Raw genomic sequence first — 17685 nt, forward strand, 5'->3', positions numbered from 1 at the left:
TAGAGGTCTTGACCATGGTCACAGAGCTCAGAACAGTGTAGAACAGCCTAGACCCTGACCTCAGCAGGGGGCATGTGACCCTAGGAGCCATTCTAAGTGCAGGGCTTTGTTCAGAGAATGGGGTTCAAGTTCCACCTTGCTGCGTGGCCCTAAGGAATTTACTTTTCTTCTCCAGGCTCCTGCTCCCATTCACGAAGGTGGAATTGCAGTGTGTTAGCTCCCAGGCCAGGGACACCACACAGGCTAGTGATGAGGCCCCTCCTCTGCTGGTGGTGGCTTCTAAGTTTGTTCCAGCATATGTAGGGGAGGGCCTGGGTCCTCATCTCTTGCCTCAGAACCCAGCCAAGCTTGTGTACCCACTCCATTGACCAGGACCTACCATCCTGAAGCCTCCTGTCTCTTGAGTGAGCCCCTCAGGGTGCCTGGAGACCTGGCAGCTTAGGGGCATACTCCTTTGGGTGTAGCCACCCCAGAGAGGAGTCCTGGGCACCCTTTCTTCATCTTTGTAGCTGTCCAGTTTGCCCTGTAAGGGTCATGGCCTGATGCCCAGTGCTACCAGAGAGTCACCCAGCATGGGTCTGGCCACAGTGAGGGCCTCCTGGCTGCAGTTCACTCCCTTCCTCCCTTGGGCATCCAGGCCTGACCACAGAAGTAACTGGCCTCCATGCACAGCACAGCTTTGTCAGGACCTGGGGACAGTAGGAAGGCTGTCTGGGGATCCTGGGCCATGGAGGTGTCAGGGGTATTGATTGACCTCGGGTATCACTGTTCAAGGTTCACCCCAGAGGGGACACTATGGTGACTCTTTCTGCCCCAAGAAGGATATGGGTATGGGTGGGTGTTTTAGAACTGGCTATGTCAGGGTTCTGTTCAAGGTGAAGATCCGGGGCCCTACCCCCAAACCACGGGAGCTTATGTCGGACAACATCGGGGTCTTAAGTGGAGCCTGGGGCCCTGAAACTCATGGTGAGGTATGGGTCACACGCCTATGAGGCTTGTGGCAGGGAGAGGGGACAGAATGGCTGCAGCTAGCCAACATGCCTTGACTGTGACTACCAGGGCCACCCTCCATAGTCCCTGGGAAGTAGACTGGAACTTAAGAGGCCACCTCTATCTTGCAGCATGGAGATGTGTGACCAGAGACACAATATCACCATGTGTCCCCTGTGTGACAAGACCTGCAGCTACTGGAAGATGAGTTCAGCCTGTGCCACGGCCCGTGCCAGTCACCTCTTTGACAACCCTGCCACCGTCTTCTTCTCTGTGTTTATGGCCCTCTGGGGTAAGTGGATTCTTCCATTCAGACCACCCACATGGCAGGGACAGGAACACTCTCTTCTGACTTCGAGTCTGATGGGCCACAGGGTCTGTGTACTGGGTGTGAAAGAGGGCCACATAGTGCTCCTGATGGCCACAGATTTGCACCACGTCCAGGATAGGCACAGCTCTTTGGCTCTTCTAAACTGGCCAAAAGATGTCAGAGTAGGCCAGGATCTAAGAAACCCTGCATGTGGATTGTCACCTAGAGGGTCATGAGTGGTTTGAGGTCACCCAGCTCTAAGCAGCAATGGCTGAATTAAATTTGCCATCCTCAAGTCTGAGCCTGACCAGAGTCAGAGACACCTGGCTGTTTCCCACAGAGACTCTAGCCTCAGCCGCCACAGTCTGAGGTCCAGACTTCAACTTTGAAGACAGGCTAGGCTGGGAAGTGTAGCTGTTGCGTATCTACGGATGATGACCATGATAATGATGATGGTTGTGCACATGCACACATGCGTGCACACATGTGCATAAAGGCCAGAAGACATTCTCACATGTTGATCCTCAAGAGCTGTCTACTGTCTCTGTGGGAGATTTTGTGTGATTTTTTATTGCATTTTATCTATTATTTATATATTTTGTGTGCGTATAGAGGATTGCACATGAGCCATGGCATATATGTAGAGGTCAGAGGGCACTATTCAAGAGCTGGTTCTCTCCTTCTACCATATGACCAAAGGGGCACTTGGATTATCAGGTTTGGTGGCAAGTCTCTTTGCCCTCTGAGCCATCTCACCAGCCCCATCTTCTGTTTTAGGAGACAGTGTCTCTTCCTGACCTTGAACTCACCATGTAATGTTGGACAAGCTGTCCAGAGAACTCCAGGGTTCTCTTATCTCTATTTTCCCAGCACTGGGATTAGAAGTACATGCTACAGCACCCAGCTTTTTACATGAGTTGTAGGGACTGAACTCAGGTGCTCATGCTTATACAACAAAATCTTTACCTCAGAGCCAGCTCCCCAGCCCCCCTAGATGATTCTGATGGCAAACAAGACAGGTCCCTTCTTTGCAGCATGACTTTCCACAAACTTGCCAGAAGGGGATACAGGATTCACACGAGGTAGCTATAATTCCCACCCTGGCTGCAGGTTCTGAGCGTGCACCTCCAGGGCGAAGGGCTTGGAGACCTAGGGGAGGTAACACAAGAGGGCTGCCTGGAAGAGGTGGAAAACTCTTGAGCTGAGCTGTCGTAACCTTGTAAGCGGCATTTGAGTCAGAGAGGCCGCACTTTAGCCCCTCAGTCTCACCTGGCCGACTGGCTGCAGGGCAGGAGCAAGGGCCAGGACAGCCTTGGACTCTCTTGACTGTGACTAGTGGGAATGTGGGAAGCCACTGTAAACCAAGAGGCTGATGGTCTTTTTAATTCTGGGTCCCTTCCCTGTCTATGCAGTCTTGGTCTGTGATGATTGGACAAAAAACTTACTAACAGGGAAGAGCTGTAAAAGACGTAGCAGACTCTCCTGTCCACCTGGGTCTCAGACAGGCCTCTCTCCCTGCTGCCTGAAGGCCCCAGGCTGAGGCTTTCCCTTGGTGCCGATGCTCTGTTGCAGCAGCCCGGGGTTGGGCTGACCTACATTGTTAGGAGGCAGGTGTGCATGCAGCATGGGACATGCAACAGGTAAGAGTCAGAGTGGAGGGCCTGGCAGGTCATTCATTGCTGCCTCTGAAGCCACTGAACGGCTCAGTGTGTTTACACCCCTGGGACTTTGATTAGGATTCCAGGCTGTAAGCTCAGCTCCTCATCTGTCTGTAAGGTAGGCATGAGATGAGAGAAGACAGACCATGGTTACAGGCTCAGCCCATGTTCCACTAAGAGCCAGCCCTTCTGAAAATGGTTGCTGCTACTGAACACATTGGAATATTGTAGGGAATTAAAGAAAATGCCTATTAATGCCCAGGGGGCTTGGGAAATGGCTCATTAGGTAAGAGTTCTTGCTGTGCAAGCATGAAAATCTGAGTTCAAATCCCTGTTTACAATGGGGGGGGGGGCGATGACAATGACTGTGTGTGCCTGCAACCTCAGAACTTTGGGGTCATTGACAGGACAACCACTGGGGCTTTGGGGCTGCCAGAGTCTTTTAAAAGACTTATCAGTCAGTGTTTAAGGGGTGTTGCCAAGTATTCATCACCTCAGAAACCACAGGAAGCAAGCCTGGGTGTGTTCAGTGCTCTTAAGTCTTAATAGCTAGGATTCCAAGGAAACAGTGTGTGCAAAGGCCCTGGGGGTGAGGCGCAGGACTCAGAAGGAGTCTGCTGCTTCAGGAAATGGGTGGGAGCATGTCAGGGGATCTTAAAGAGGCCAGCAGCGACCTGCTCTAAAGAACGTTGTGTTCTTGTTAGGAGGACTCAGAAGCCAGCACTCTGGGTCACTGTGTCATGGATGTTTTTCTGTCTTACACTTGAGTCAGAGGCCATAAATGTCAGAGAAAGTCCTGCAGCGATTGATCTGGAGGGACTCAATTGCAATGGAACATTCTGTGAGCCTTGGTGCACTCAGATGACGTTCACACAGTGCATCGCTGCTCACCTTGGGAGGAGCCACCTTGTGGTTGTGTGTGACAATGAAGTCCCCTCTCTGGAGAATTCTAGGAAGGAACATCTGGAGCCTCATCCCCCTCAAAGTTCCCCTAGGGTGAGGGCTTCTTGAAGAGGAAAGACACCTCCCCTGGAGAAGACGTGTTTGTATGGCCCTGCACTTCGTTTGAGCGTAATCCTTCCTGAGATCTTGGGAGAGAGCAGCTTGAACCCAAGTTCCACCTTGAGGGTAGAAAGTATTCACATACAATGGATGAAGTCCTGTCACTGGTAGCCTGTGACACACCGACTATCGTGGTCTCTCCCATGTGTACAGAGCCATCCCTCTTATCCGTGCAAGGCCTGTGGTGCCTACTCTATGTTGTGTTCCAGAGAAGGCAGGGTCTGGTGTGATTTTTTTTTTTTTTTTACTATGGGATTTCATGAAGCCCACAGTGGCCTCAGACTTGCTATGTGGCCAATGATGACCTGAATTCCTCTGCCTTCTGTATCTTAGGATCGGGGTGTGTGTTATCATATCATGGCCATACAGACTCTGCATAGTCTCAGCATCTCTCTGATTCTTCCCCTCATTCCTGCCCCCAGGCAGGGCACACACTGCTCACCTAGGACACCCCCACAGTGACACCTCCTGCCTTCCTTCCCCCTGTGCCCACAGCACACCTATTAGTCTGAGCTGTTCCGGGTTAGTCACCTTGGCACTAGCTTGTTCACTGGCTCACTGGCCTGGAGGCATACATAGCAGCTCGGGGCCTGGTCTCAGCTGCCCTCTAACAGCTGTGTGACAATAGGAGGAGACTCCGTGACTCCGTGTGCGTGTGTGCGTGTGTGTGTGCACGCGTGTGTGTGCGCGCGTGTGTGTGCGTGTGTGTGTGTTCACCTGCTGTGTTCTGAAGCCATCCCTGTGGAGATGAACAGAAGGGACACTCATTCCTGTTCTCAGGGGCCCAGGGTCATTTGCCCATTTTCCTCCCAGTGAGGGTGGGGCTTGTCTTCCAGGATCCTTCAGGGAGCTTACTAAAGAGCAAATTCTAGGACTGTGACGCAGGTCAGAAAGGGATGCTATGCCTTCATGAATCCCTGGGTTCAGTCCAAAAAAAAAAGTAAAATCCTGGCTACCATGTCTGGCCTACTGTATTGTCACCCAGGATCCCAAATCTGTCTGCTGAACAAGGTTGGTGGTCTTCCCTGTGCCTGCAGACATCTGGAGGTACGTTCTCTAATGAGGGTTCTGAAGCCCAGAAAGGTTAAATGGTTTGCTGGAGATCACACAGGCTAAGAGATTGATGATGGCTCTGCCTGTCTGCCTGTCTACCTCTAAGGTCCACCTCAGGGCTCTGTTTGGAACTCGTAACTCATCATTTAAATGTTCTCCTAGCCCCTGCAAGGTGCCCGCCTGAGAAAACAGATGTTTGCCTTAAGCTGTTAATGAGGGCACACGGGCAGGAGTTGCCCAGCATGGGTTCTTCTCATTAATTGCATGTGTGTGGTGTGGCAGCCAGTCAGCCACTCTTTATTGAACATTTTCTCTTTCCAGAGCCATCAGGGTCAGAACCAGCCCTAACCAGCCAGGCTCATCCACAGTCCTCAGCGAGTCAATTAAACAGCTAAGTAGCAGTGAAAAGCAAAGGAGAGACATTCTGTGCGGCCACCTTGGGAAGAGGGGCAAAGAGGTTCAGAGACTTCTGAGTCTGTCCTTGGGGTCTGGACATGAGGTTCAGGGTTAAACAGGGGGCAGGAGGTGTGCATAGCTAAGCAGTCCTGGTTAGGGTGTGGTCCTGCCCGTCACTGACCCATCACTGTCTGCTCCAGGCTCTCCTGCAAGGAGGTCTGACAAGTTCTCAGAACTCCGTGAGATCTCTCTGGGAGACAGGCTCCCCCTCTGGCTGGCACCAGGCTTCAGCCTTTCTCTTCCCCAGCATGAGACTCCTGGGAAAATTCCAATGCCGTGGGGTCCATTGTTTGAACAGTTTGATGGCCGAAGGGAAGGGCACATGAGCCTCTTCAGAATTTCTTTGCTCTGGCTAGGGTGGTGAGAGTTTGTCAGCCTCCTCTCTGAGACCCTGTTACACCGTGCCTTCAAAGCGCTACCGGGCCTGAGGAAGAGCAGCCAGGAGCTTTCATTCTCCTGAGGCTGGGTCTCACCAGCATGTCTCCATTGTGTGCCTGTCCATCAAGTAGAGAGGCAAGCACTGGCTCACTCCACACCCACGCACTTGAGAGAAAGCAAAAAAAGAGGGAAAAGCCAGCCCCCTCCAGTGAGGCCTTCCTTCAGATAAAGGAAGCTTATGTCGAAAGGAAAGAAGAAGGGGCCCGCAGGAGAGAGCTGCGGGAAGAAGTAGAAAACGTAGGAAAACCCACCCTGGGCCCTTTGCACAGCCGCACAGCGAGCTGTCAAGGGCCGTTAGGAGATCTCAAATCCCTCATCAATTACCCGTTCATTACCCTCTGAAGGATTAGTTCTCCCCAAATCCCTCCCTCCATTGAGGCCCTTTCCTGCACTCCAGCTGTTCCCAACTCTGCACAATGGCAGGCCTGCGGGACTGTTCCCGCTGGCTGCATGAGGAGTGGGGCTCACTGTCCCCCAGAACTGCTGTTTTCATCTTTAAAACTGCTTTTTAATCTTTGCCTCAGTAGCGTGGGCTCAGCAATCCCGGCTTCCGACGGCCCCTGCTTGCAATGTCTGACATCTTAAAGCTTGGAACGAAATGTCACGTTGAGCAACTTTGAGCCCATTTAGCTATTTGCCGCCATCAATTTTCTGACATTATAGAATAATCACAGGTCTTAATCGTCTGCCAGTTTCGCACAGAACAAAGGTTGGTGGTTTCTGCCCAGTGGCAGGGGCTGGAGGGACTGCTGAATGACATGTCAGATTTGAGCCTGAGATTTGATGATGTTGTCCCAAACTGGGCCCCATCATCTCAAGTTGGAAGGGGACATCAGGAGAGTTATACTGTGACAATCTGCTGAGATCAAAAGACCAGTGGTGGGTCATGAACTGAACTTTTGTATTGAGTGGATAGGGTCCCAGTGACCCATGTAAAAATGCAGAGCTTCCATTGTCTGCACTGAAGGCTCGGCAATGGAGAGTTCCCAGACTCTGTAGCTCCCTGAGCACCCAGCTCTGAGCCCTAGCTGGGCAAGCACCTCCCCTGCTGGGAATAACTACTACAGGCTTAACTCTCGGGAGTGCACCCCATTTCTTTGCATTGTCTGAAGGCTGCACATCCCAGATCCAGCTCCTATAGGGTGCCTGGTCCTGGCGCATAGATGGCTCTTTCTCACTGTGTCCTCACACAATAAGACTCCCCTCAATAAGGGTGCTAATCCCACCCTCAAGGGCCCCAGTGGCCCCACTTCCCACAACATCTCTTTGGGAATGAAGACCTCAACCCTGAAATTTAGGATTTACACAAATGTGCCATAATCAGAAAGCCATCAGGATATGATAAAATATGACACATACCATCACATGATGGCACTTAGCCAGTATTTACAAAAATAAGAAAGCTGTGAATAGGGAGGTGGCCGGGTCAGCAAGAGGACTTGTACAAGCTTGAGGACCTGAGTTCTAATCCCAAGAACCCAAATAAAGATTTGCCATAAATGTTCTAGATGTTTCCATGTTTGGGTCACACAGAACAATAACAGTATTGCAGTCCCTGACCTGTGCTGTGCTGACTGATACAGGAGGTGTCCTTCAGAGTAGCTGGAAGGTGAGAGCAGGCCTCACTGCTTGGAGCACACAGAGCTCCACAGGAAACACACCCAGCCCTTCTCCCACTGGGGAGACGGAGGCTGGTGGAGCCCACTCGCGTGTTCAGCTCATGCCCAGGTCTTATCCCTCACCACCCAGTGCAGGACCCTCCAAGGAAAGACAATTATGTGACATACTGAAGCCAAAACAAATGTTTAAGGAAGCAGGACTGTGTCGGTGCTGTTCCAGCCCTGACCTAGGTCCCACTCACTGCCTGTCTTGCGCTGCCCCAGCCTGTGCACTCCATGCCAAGGTGGTAAGTTTGCTATTCAGACACCATGCCCGGCTCCCCCCTATGTGGCTGGAAAAGTCTTCCCTTCCACAAGCCATGTTGACATCGCAAGATCAGGGCACAGGTCTCTCCATTTATTGAGATGGCCCTGGTGCACCTATGCCTCAGTTTGTGTCTGTGAAATGGGGTATGTTACCCAGCTTCAGTGGCCCTGGGGATTAGGCAGAAGGGGGTCCATGTAGGAAGATGCTGTGTGCCTTAACTGTGATATGATGGTATATGTTACGTGCGGTGTCAGCACTAGGGAAAGCATCTAGCAGGATTCATGGTGGGAGAATGGACCACAGGAGTACTCTGAGAAGATGAGTGATTGACTTCCTTCTTGGCCTTGCTCAGCCCACATGGAAGGGACTTTTTCCGTTGATCTGATGCCCAGCACTGGAGTCTGACCCTGCCTGTGTGAGCCTTCTCGATCCCCTTCTGCAGCCTCATCTGAGCATAGTCTCGTCCTCTGCTCCATCTCAGCCCAGCTGGTGTGCACCGTGGGCCTGTGGCCAAGCACAGAATGTCCAGCTCCAGCCTCCTAGTGCCAGCACTGGCCTCTGGCTCATAGAAAGAAACAGTCAATTCCGATTCTCATATTAAATATTTATATTTCTCGGCATAGTCAAGGGTTGTTGAGTCCTAATCAGTCTGGATCCCAGCAGGTTAGAGCCCTCGCACCTCCCTTCAGACAAGCAAAGAATGTTCCAGAACCAGCTGAGTGCTGTGACCTTAGGCACGTTCCTTGACCTCTCTGCTTCTCTGTTTCCTCCTGCAAAAAGGACATACTTGGTGTGATATGACGGTGCACACCTTTAATCCCAGCACTGGGGAGACAGAGGCAGGAGGAACTCAGTGAGTTCAAGGCCAGCCTGGTCTACTTAAGTGAGTTCCCGGCCAGCTAGAACTGCATAGAGAGGAAAAAAGAAAAAGAAAAGCTCAAATACGTGGGCATATAAAATATGACTATGATTGGTTTTTTCCTCTAAGGAAATCTTATGTCTGTCAGCATTATTCGGGTATCGTAATTAAGCGCAGACCCATGAGTCAGACAGACTCAGTTTAGAATTCTCTTCTGCACTTGCCCTTGGAAACAGTGTGGCTCCTCCCAAGCCTCGGTGTCCTGGTTTTTCTTTCTTATGGAATTGTTCCTTCTGTTTCTGATGCTGATGGACATGGGGTTACCCCACTCATTTCCACAGCAGCGTGGCACTCTATGGCCTGTCAGTGACTGCAACTGGTAGGCCAGGGAGCTGGGTGTAGAGAGGAGACTAAAGGTGGTAGGGAGAAGCCCGGCTTCTCAGACTGTCTAAGATCTGGGTGCGTTGTAAGGGAGATAGAGGCCATGACATCAACACTGTAAGGGACAGGGACTTCAGGGGCAGGTGGAGATGTGCCTAGCCCTGGCCTCTGCCATGGTGCTATTTCCCAGGGCAGAGACATCTTTCTCCTTCATCTCCCATTACCTCCCCATGGGCAGGGAAGGGTTTCACGGAACTCTTCTAGGGATCTAAGGATGTTTGGGTGAGTTGATTTAGATGCATCTTCAGCTCAGAGCCCTGAGGTTGCCAGGTCTCTCGGCTATCATGTGTCTGTGCTGGGGGCATCCACAGTCCTTTCTTCCGGCCTTCAGACTCTGCAGGCTCCCATGCTCTCTAGCTCTCCTCTGCTGCTGGTCTCCAGGTGACAGTGCCTCAGTCTTCCTAGCCTCCAATCCTGTTCTTGAGCTTCTCATCATGGTCTCTTGAGCCTGCCATGTGACTATAATGACAGTTTCACCCCCTTATGTCTGACGAGGACATCCTGGGTAATATGTCACAGTGCATGTACCCAGCATGCGCCCGCCCATGTTCTGCCTCTTAACTGCACTGAACAGCACTGCCCTATGCATGGGTGCAGACATCGTCCCTTGGGGCTGCTGGCACTGCCCTCGGAAGGCACCCGTAGCAGGATGGCTGATGACTGATGGTGTAGTGGTCCCAGCTCTAGATTTCTGAGACTTCTCAAACTGCTCTGAGCGAGAGCTGTGACTGTGTGCTCCTTGCCCGCCACCAGACATAAGCAAAGACTTTTCTTTCTTTGTGACCTGACTGGCATTTGTATTTTTTTTTTTTTTTTGTCTTTTGGTAGCATTTTTTTCTGACTATAATGGGGGAGGATTTTGTTTTGTGTTTATTTATCTTTTGTTTGACTTGTTGTGGTTGTGGTTTTTGGTTCCCTTGTTGAGAGTGTGGCTGAGCCCTTCCACAAACCTGTTGTTCATTTGCATGTCCCCCCTTTGAGAATTCTCTTCACCCCGTTTGCTTATTTGGTTTGGGTTTTTGTTTTTAATTGATTGATTTGTATGTGAGTGCTATATGCTGTGTGAGTCTGTGTGTACTGTGTACATGTGTGAGTCCTTGGAGCAGAAGAGAACAGAAGAGAACTGGAGTTGCAGATGGCTGTGAGCTGCCATGTGGGTGCTGGCAACTGAACCCTGGTCCTCTAAGAGAGCAGAAAGTGCCCTCAACCACTGAGCTGTCTCTCCAGCTCCAGGTTTTGCTTATTTTATTTTCTTTCTTTGAAACAAGAACTTACACTGACGCACAGATTGTCCCCGAATTCATGGTGAGTGTCCAGCCTCATCCTTACAAGTGCTGGAATGACAGACACAAGTCACCACGCCTGTTCACACCCTTCAAGGTCACTAGGCCAGGCTGGCTTCACACTCACTGTATAGACAAGGATGACCTTAAACTCCTGATCCTCCTGCCTCTGCCTCCCGAGTGCTGGGATTACAGGTTTCTACGGTGCTGGGGATGGAATCCAGACTCCCGAATGCTAGCCAAGCTCTTTGGCCATAGTTAGCCCGTTTTTTTTTTTTTAAATATTTATTTATTATGTATACAATATTCTTTCTGCGTGTATGTCTGAAGTCCAGAAGAGGGCACCAGACCTCATTACAGATGGTTGTGAGCCACCATGTGGTTGCTGGGAATTGAACTCAGGACCTTTGGAAGAGCAGGCAATGCTCTTAACCGCTGAGCCATCTCTCCAGCCCAGTTAGCCCGTTTTTGATCAGAGTGTTTCTTGTAAAGCCATGTGAATTCATTTCAGGTGACCAGCCCGCAGCCTGTATAGACTGGCGCTCTGTCAACCGTCTCTTCCCTCAGTTGTTTCTTCAGCTGTGTGGAATCTCTTTGATTTGATGTGCCCGCACCCCATTTGTCTGCTGGTTTGTTGCTGCTGCTGCTGCTGCTGTTTTCCTTGCATTGACTTTTAAATTCTTGCCCTCTAGCCCTTAACAGTCCTTGCCCAGAGAAATGTCCAGGCTGGTCTTTGAATAGCGTCCCCTCCCTGAGCCTCTCCGTCCCTCAGGAACTGCATTTCCCAGGTTCCCCTGCATTCCCACTTCCTAGAAGGCTCAGCTTTGAATCTTGTCTAGAAGTAGGATTTAGTTTATTTTTATTTTGTATATATGAGTTTTGTCTGCACATATATCCGTGCACCACATGTATTGCTGGTAACCCCAGAGACTCAAACAGTGCATCAAAACCCCTGAAACTGGAGTTCCAGATGACAGTGAGTGGCTATGTGGATGCTGGGAATCGAACCTGGGTCCTCTACAAGAGCAGCCAGTGCTCTAACTGCTGTGCTGTCTTTCCAGCATAGCTTGAAGTAGTGAGAAAGAGCATTAGGATGCTTCTCCCTTCTCCCTTTGTTCTGGGACAGCAGTGATAGTGGCTGTGTCCTCACAGCTCTGACTTCCACTAGGAAGCCCCCACGGAATCCCATCTGGGAGGAATGTCTTATTTTTGTCTTGATGTCCCACTTATCAGATCAGCAGTTTGTGACCTGTGAGCCTCAGTTTCCTCCTCTGTAAAATACTGGGCTATCAATACTGGTGGATAACCTCCGAGACACACACTTTCACAGAGACACACGCTTTCCGTGGCAGTTCTTGGCACAGCATCTTGCATGTAGTAGCCTGAGAATCTCAAGCTCTGATGACTGTGTCCAGCCCCCTGCCTCTGCTGACTTTCTGAGCCTGTAAAGCTTGCCTTTACAAGATGTGTGTTTATAAAATCGCCTGTCCACACAGGAGAGCCTCTCTGGGTCAGGTCCCTGCCGAGTACTGTGGACAGAGGAACTAGGCCCTGTTCCTGCCCCCAGATACCTAGAAAGGTCACATGTATGAACAGGGATTGTCTTGGAAGGTGGCAGAAACAGCACAGATGAAGTTTGGGGTTGGTCTTGTATAGTTTGATTTCTAATATAATATTTTAGGTCAGGTAACTTTATAAAGCAAAGAGATTCGTTTTGATTCATGATGCTGGAGGTTAAAGATTAAGAGCCCATCTCTGGGGATAGCCTTATTGCTGGCAGCGTCATAGGGCAATGCAGGGCCTCACTTGGCAAGAGACGGGGAACAATGTCTTCCCTCTTTCTACAGAGCCACAGGGGCTTGTTCAGCGGGCTCCATCATCCCGTACCTGTATGAACTATTGCCTCCCGAAGTCCCCGCCCCTGAGCAGCAGCACAGTGGGATTAGCTTCCTTTGTCTTCAAAACTCACTGCGGTGATCAGATTTCAGCACTGAGTCCTGGGAGAGGCTCCAGCTGTATCTGCAGCATAGCCTCCTCTGAGGGGTCCGCTGATGTGTTTTCTTTTAAAATTTATTTATTTATTTATTTGTTGGTTTGTTTGTTTTTGATTTTTCCAGATAGAGTTTCTCTCTAACTTTGGAGCCTATCCTGGAACTCACTCTGTAGACCAGGCTGGCCTCAAACTCAGAGATCCACCCATCTCTGTCTCCCAGGTGCTGGGATTAACAGTAGACACCACCACCGCCAGGCTAGCTATTTATTTATTTTATATGTATGTGTGTGTACGCCGGAGTGTATGTATGTGTACCACATGGGTGTGATACTTTAAGAGGTCAGAAGAGGGCATCAGATCTCCTAGAACTGAAGTTACTAGTGGTTGTGACCACCATGTGGGTTGGGTTATCTGCAAAAGCAGCCAGTGTTCTTAACCACTGAACCATCTCTCCAGCCCTTGGCTGGTGTTTTCTGAGACTGGATGTGTATGTGCGTGTTTGGGGGTGGGGGTGTCATCAGCTTTTCCTGAAGAAGGTGACATTTGAACATTTGGTCTGTGTGGAAATAACACAGATTTGGAGGTGGTGGTCCACACGTGTGCACTCTGGAAGTAGAGGCAGGAAAATAAGTTCGAGGCCAGCTTGGCTACTGCTCTAATTTTCTATCTGTGGCTGCAATAAGCATCCTGACATAGCCAGGCAGGGGCCGCACACACCTTTAATCCCAGCACTCAGGCCAGCCTGGTCTACAGAATGAGTTCCAGGACAGCCAGGGCTGTTACACGGAGAAACCCTGTCTTGAGAAATAAAAACAAAACCCTGACATAAGCAATTTAGGGAGAAGGGGGTCTATTTGTCCCAGAGCTGCAGGTTACCGTCCATCACAGAGGCGGGAGCCGGGGACAGCAGTCACAAGTCTCCCCCAGTCAGGGGCAGAGAGAATGACCACAGCCGGGGTGGATGCAGACTTGAGGCTTGCTTTCAGCTAGCTAGTTTAAGGCCCAGCCCATGAAACCGTGTCACCCACCTTCAGGGTGCCTCTTTGACAGTCACGACAACTCCTGCAGACAACCCACAGGTCAATCAGATCTACAGTTGCTGGCCTGAGACATTTCTTAGGTGATTCTCGATTGTGGCAAGGTGGCAGGTAAATGAACCACCACAGCCACACAACAAGTTCAATGCCAGCCTCAGGTATGTGAGACCTATCTCTAAATAATAAATAGCACAGGACATAGTGGCCAGTGGCACACTCAGTGGACAGACACAGGGGATGCCTACAGGTCCAGATGCTAGTGTGAATGCCTAGCTAACCCTCCCTCCAAAACCCATGCTTGTGCCCTAGGGTCCCCAAAAGCAATGAGCAAGATTACCAGAGACCTAGACCCAACCCACACCTCTCTGCCTGGATGAGTGACCTTGGCCAGAATTTGCACCTGCCTCAGTTTCCTCATCTGCAGAGTGGGAAAGCAATGGCCAGGCAGTGTCAATGAGAGGATCGAACCCGTTAGCTTGTGTATCTTTGGCCTTCTCTCAGCCAGTGGCGTCACTGTGTTGTCCAGGGTGCTCAGTGGCCCTGACTGCTTCCCACCATCCCACAGCTGCCACCTTCATGGAGCACTGGAAACGGAAGCAGATGAGACTCAACTACCGCTGGGACCTGACAGGTTTCGAGGAGGAGGAGGTGAGTGGCTGTGCCTGCCCTCCCCAAGGCCCCCTCTGCCACCTCCTCTGGCTCACATGGAAGCCCCAGGTCCTGACTGGCCCTTGGTCCCAGGCGCGGCTCCTGTGGCTCTTCCACTCATCACCCTGGTATTCCTTGGTTGCCAGGGCAACTGTTTTCCATCTGCTAGTGTTTTCTGTCTCCATGCTTTCAAAGACACAACACCCACCAGTGTGGGCTCGGGTGCTGGCCAGGGTTCCCCACACTGACCTCATCACATCTGGGGCTGTGGGGTGTGGCCAGGAAATCACTGCTGTCCACAGGCCGCCTTCCTCTCTGTGTCCCGTCCAAACCATCCCCCAGCCTGAAGTCAGGGGAGGTTGAGAAGCCCAGCAGATCAGATCCTTTACCAGGCTCACTGCAAATGTGGCTGGGTTCCAAAGAGGGTGCGCACAGTGGTAGCTAGCCCTGCAGTCAGGGAGAGTGACTTTCCCCTGACTGCCATCTTAGCAGGAATTCCCTGTTAGGGTGATTAAAAGGGGTACTGCCCCCAACCCCCAAAAGGACCAAAGAGGCTATTCCCTGCCCTGCCGAGGCAGTGCCATGGTCTGGTGCAGCATGCCATCTCAGTCTGTAGCCCAGGATGGCCTCACACTTTCTACAGTACAGTCTTCAGGACCTCGCCTCCCGAGAGCTGGGTTGCAGAGCTGAGGCACACCAAATGGCTACTTCTCTTTCTCTTCTATTCTTTTGTCTTTCTTTTCTTTCTCTCTCTCCCGCCCACCTCTCTGAAATGGTCACGCATAGCTCAGGCTGGCCTCCAACTTGTTGTGTGTCAAGGATGACCTTGAGCTCCTGATCCTCCAGGCTCTGCCCTCTGGAGTGCTGGTGCTGCAGACATATGCTCTGCCACATCTGGTCTATTCAATACTAGGGATCTGACCCATGGCCTTATGCAGGCTCACAAACACTCCGTCTCAGCTCCATCACCAGTGCCTCTCCCATACTTACTGTTTATAAGTGAGGCCCTTTTTATGTTTTTGAAGTGTTGCAAATCTCCCCCCCCCCCCCAGCACGCACACTGGAACTTGAACCCAGGGCTTTGTCACACTAGACAAGTGCTGCTACCGAGCCCAGCTCTGTGCCCTTAAGAAACTCTCATAGCTCACCCACTCCTGACCCCAATCTGTAGGTCACTCTTGGCCACATGCACCTTTCAGATGACCTGCCATAGTTCCTCTCTGTGTCACATTGGCTGGGCAGTTAGGTCACGGTTGTAAGCCAGGCATTTGGGACTATAATCCCCAATTTCAACTGACCTGACACCAGTGTTGCTGTGTAACCTGGGGCGTATTGGTTAACATCTCTGTGCCCAGTGCCATTTCCTGCCCCGCAGACACTGAGGAGCAAGCCTCACTTGCCCAGACTGGGGAGGTCTCTGCTGAGTCATAGCTACACCCTGGGCACAGACAGCTTTCCAGAGAGTTACTCTAGCTGTAGCCGGGCCTCGCCTGCCACCCACCTGTGTAACAGTGTCTGCCCTTTTCTACAGTGAGTCCATTTCACAAGCGACTGGCACTCAGTGTACAAGTGAGAAGCCCTGGCCTCGGTGGGCCCTCTCCTTGGTTCTGTTTCCATGTTGACAATTCTAATAGAAGAAACACCAGCTGGGTCTTACTGTCATGGTGGCTTAGAAAACCCTCCCAAGGTATCCTGAAAGCAGAGGGGAGTGACACCACTTTCCACCTTGATCTCTTGGCTCCAAAATCCCTAGGGCCTGATTTCTAAGATATATCCCTTAGGTCACTGGGCACACAACCCCACTGAATCCAAGTGAGTTTCCCAAAGTAAGCCACAGATGACCTGTGGCTGACTGCAGTCCTGGGGGAATGAGTGGCCTCAGGTAAAGAGATTGCCTCCACCACCCTACACCCTACCCACTGTCTGAACCCCAGGATGAATGGAAGTGGGAGGGAGCCAGTTCACCATCCTGTGTGCATCTCCATTGAACCTGAGAATTGTGGGGAGCTTGCAAAACTGGGGTCTGGGAACGGCAAACACCCAGACCCCTGTTCTGCTGGACACTGTCATCCTTCTGGCTCTATGAATAAACAAGATCAGTAATGGCTCTTTCTGTTTTTGTCTTTATTCCCGGTTCCCCACAGGAAGCTGTCAAGGTTTGGAATTTTTTTTTTTTTTTTTTTTTTTTGGTTACTCTGCCTTCCTCTAGCCTGTCTCTGGGGAGAGGGACCTTGGCACACATGCTCCTGTCTTTCCACCAGACGTCTCCTCGTGGCTCTCACCTGGGCTCTGCTTTCTCCCCATCTCACCTAACCTGATCTTTCCTTCCAGCTCCTTCTGCTGACTTGCGCTGGGCTCCCCGAGGCCTGGCACCTCCAGCCTGCCTGTGCTTGCTGCCTCTCGCTGCGTCTCTTTTGACCCCCGTGGCTACTCCACAGAAAGTTCTAGAGGGTCAGTTCACAGCTGGGTGTTCATTGAAGCCTAGCACAGCCAAGACCTCCTGCAAGACACAGAAGCCAGACCCTCTGGCCATTCCATTGAGCTGGGGTTCCTAAGAGAGGGGGGAGTCCAGATGCAGATCAAGTATAGGGAGTTTGATGTTGGAAATGTGACAGCCCGCTGTGAACTGGTCCCCAGGGTCTCTGAGGCAAATACATGGACTCACGTGGAAGGGGATGGACTCAACACTAACCCTTCCTCTCTTGACTTGCTGTCTTCCTCAGGATCATCCCAGAGCTGAGTACGAAGCCAGAGTCTTAGAGAAGTCACTGAGAAAGGAATCCAGAAACAAACAGGTACAGGTTCTATTACTAACTTCCCACAGTGATATGCTGCGAATCTGAGGTGTGACCAGGGGTCAGCAAACACTATGTGTCTGAGGTGTGAACAGGGGTCAGCAAATACTGTGTGTCTGAGTTGTGAACAGGGACCAGCAAACGTTGTGTATCTGAGGTGTGAACATGGGTCAGCAAATGTTGTGTGTCTAAGGTGTGAACAGGGGCCAGCAAATACTTTGTGTCTGAGTTGTGAGCATGGATCAGCAAATGTTGTTTGTCTAAGCTGTGGACAAACGTGTGTCTGAGGTATGAACAGGAGGAAGCAAATACTGTGTCTGAAATGTAACCAGGAGTCAGCAAACACTGTGTCTGAGGTATGACCATGGGTCAGATTAAACCATGTGTCTATGTTGTGACTAGGGGTCAGCAAACACTGTGTCTGAGGTATGACCAGGGGGGTCAGTAAATACTGTGTCTGGGTATGACTAGGAGTCAGCAAACATTGTGTGTCTGAGGTGTGAGCAGGGTTCAACAGGTACAGTCAGGATTCAATAAATATTGAACACTTACCAGGTATGACCAGGAGTCAGAAAACAACTATGCGTTCCCAGGCGTAGACAGGTATCAGCAGATACTGTGTGCTCTCTACAGACCAGGGCTCGGCTCAGATAGTAAACACTTTATGCTGTGTAAGCCTGCACCACAGCTCCTCAGCTCTGCCACTGTGGCGTGAGCAGGGCTGTGGACAGAAGGT

General features: G+C 51.0%; 1 protein-coding gene across 2 annotated transcripts in view; it reads left to right on the forward strand.

Moving 5' to 3' along the window:
- The window catches only part of Ano1 (anoctamin 1), a 150992-nt gene that overhangs the window by 101773 nt on the left and 31534 nt on the right, over positions 1–17685 (forward strand). For both annotated transcript variants that reach the window (XM_057778419.1, XM_057778420.1), the window contains 4 exons: positions 1122–1282; positions 14072–14154; positions 16299–16310; positions 16878–16949. In XM_057778419.1, coding sequence (XP_057634402.1) covers positions 1122–1282; positions 14072–14154; positions 16299–16310; positions 16878–16949 — 328 coding nt within the window. The remainder of the gene's footprint in view (positions 1–1121; positions 1283–14071; positions 14155–16298; positions 16311–16877; positions 16950–17685) is intronic.

Source organism: Chionomys nivalis, chromosome 8 (assembly GCF_950005125.1).
Source record: "Chionomys nivalis chromosome 8, mChiNiv1.1, whole genome shotgun sequence".
Taxonomy (NCBI): domain Eukaryota; kingdom Metazoa; phylum Chordata; class Mammalia; order Rodentia; family Cricetidae; genus Chionomys; species Chionomys nivalis.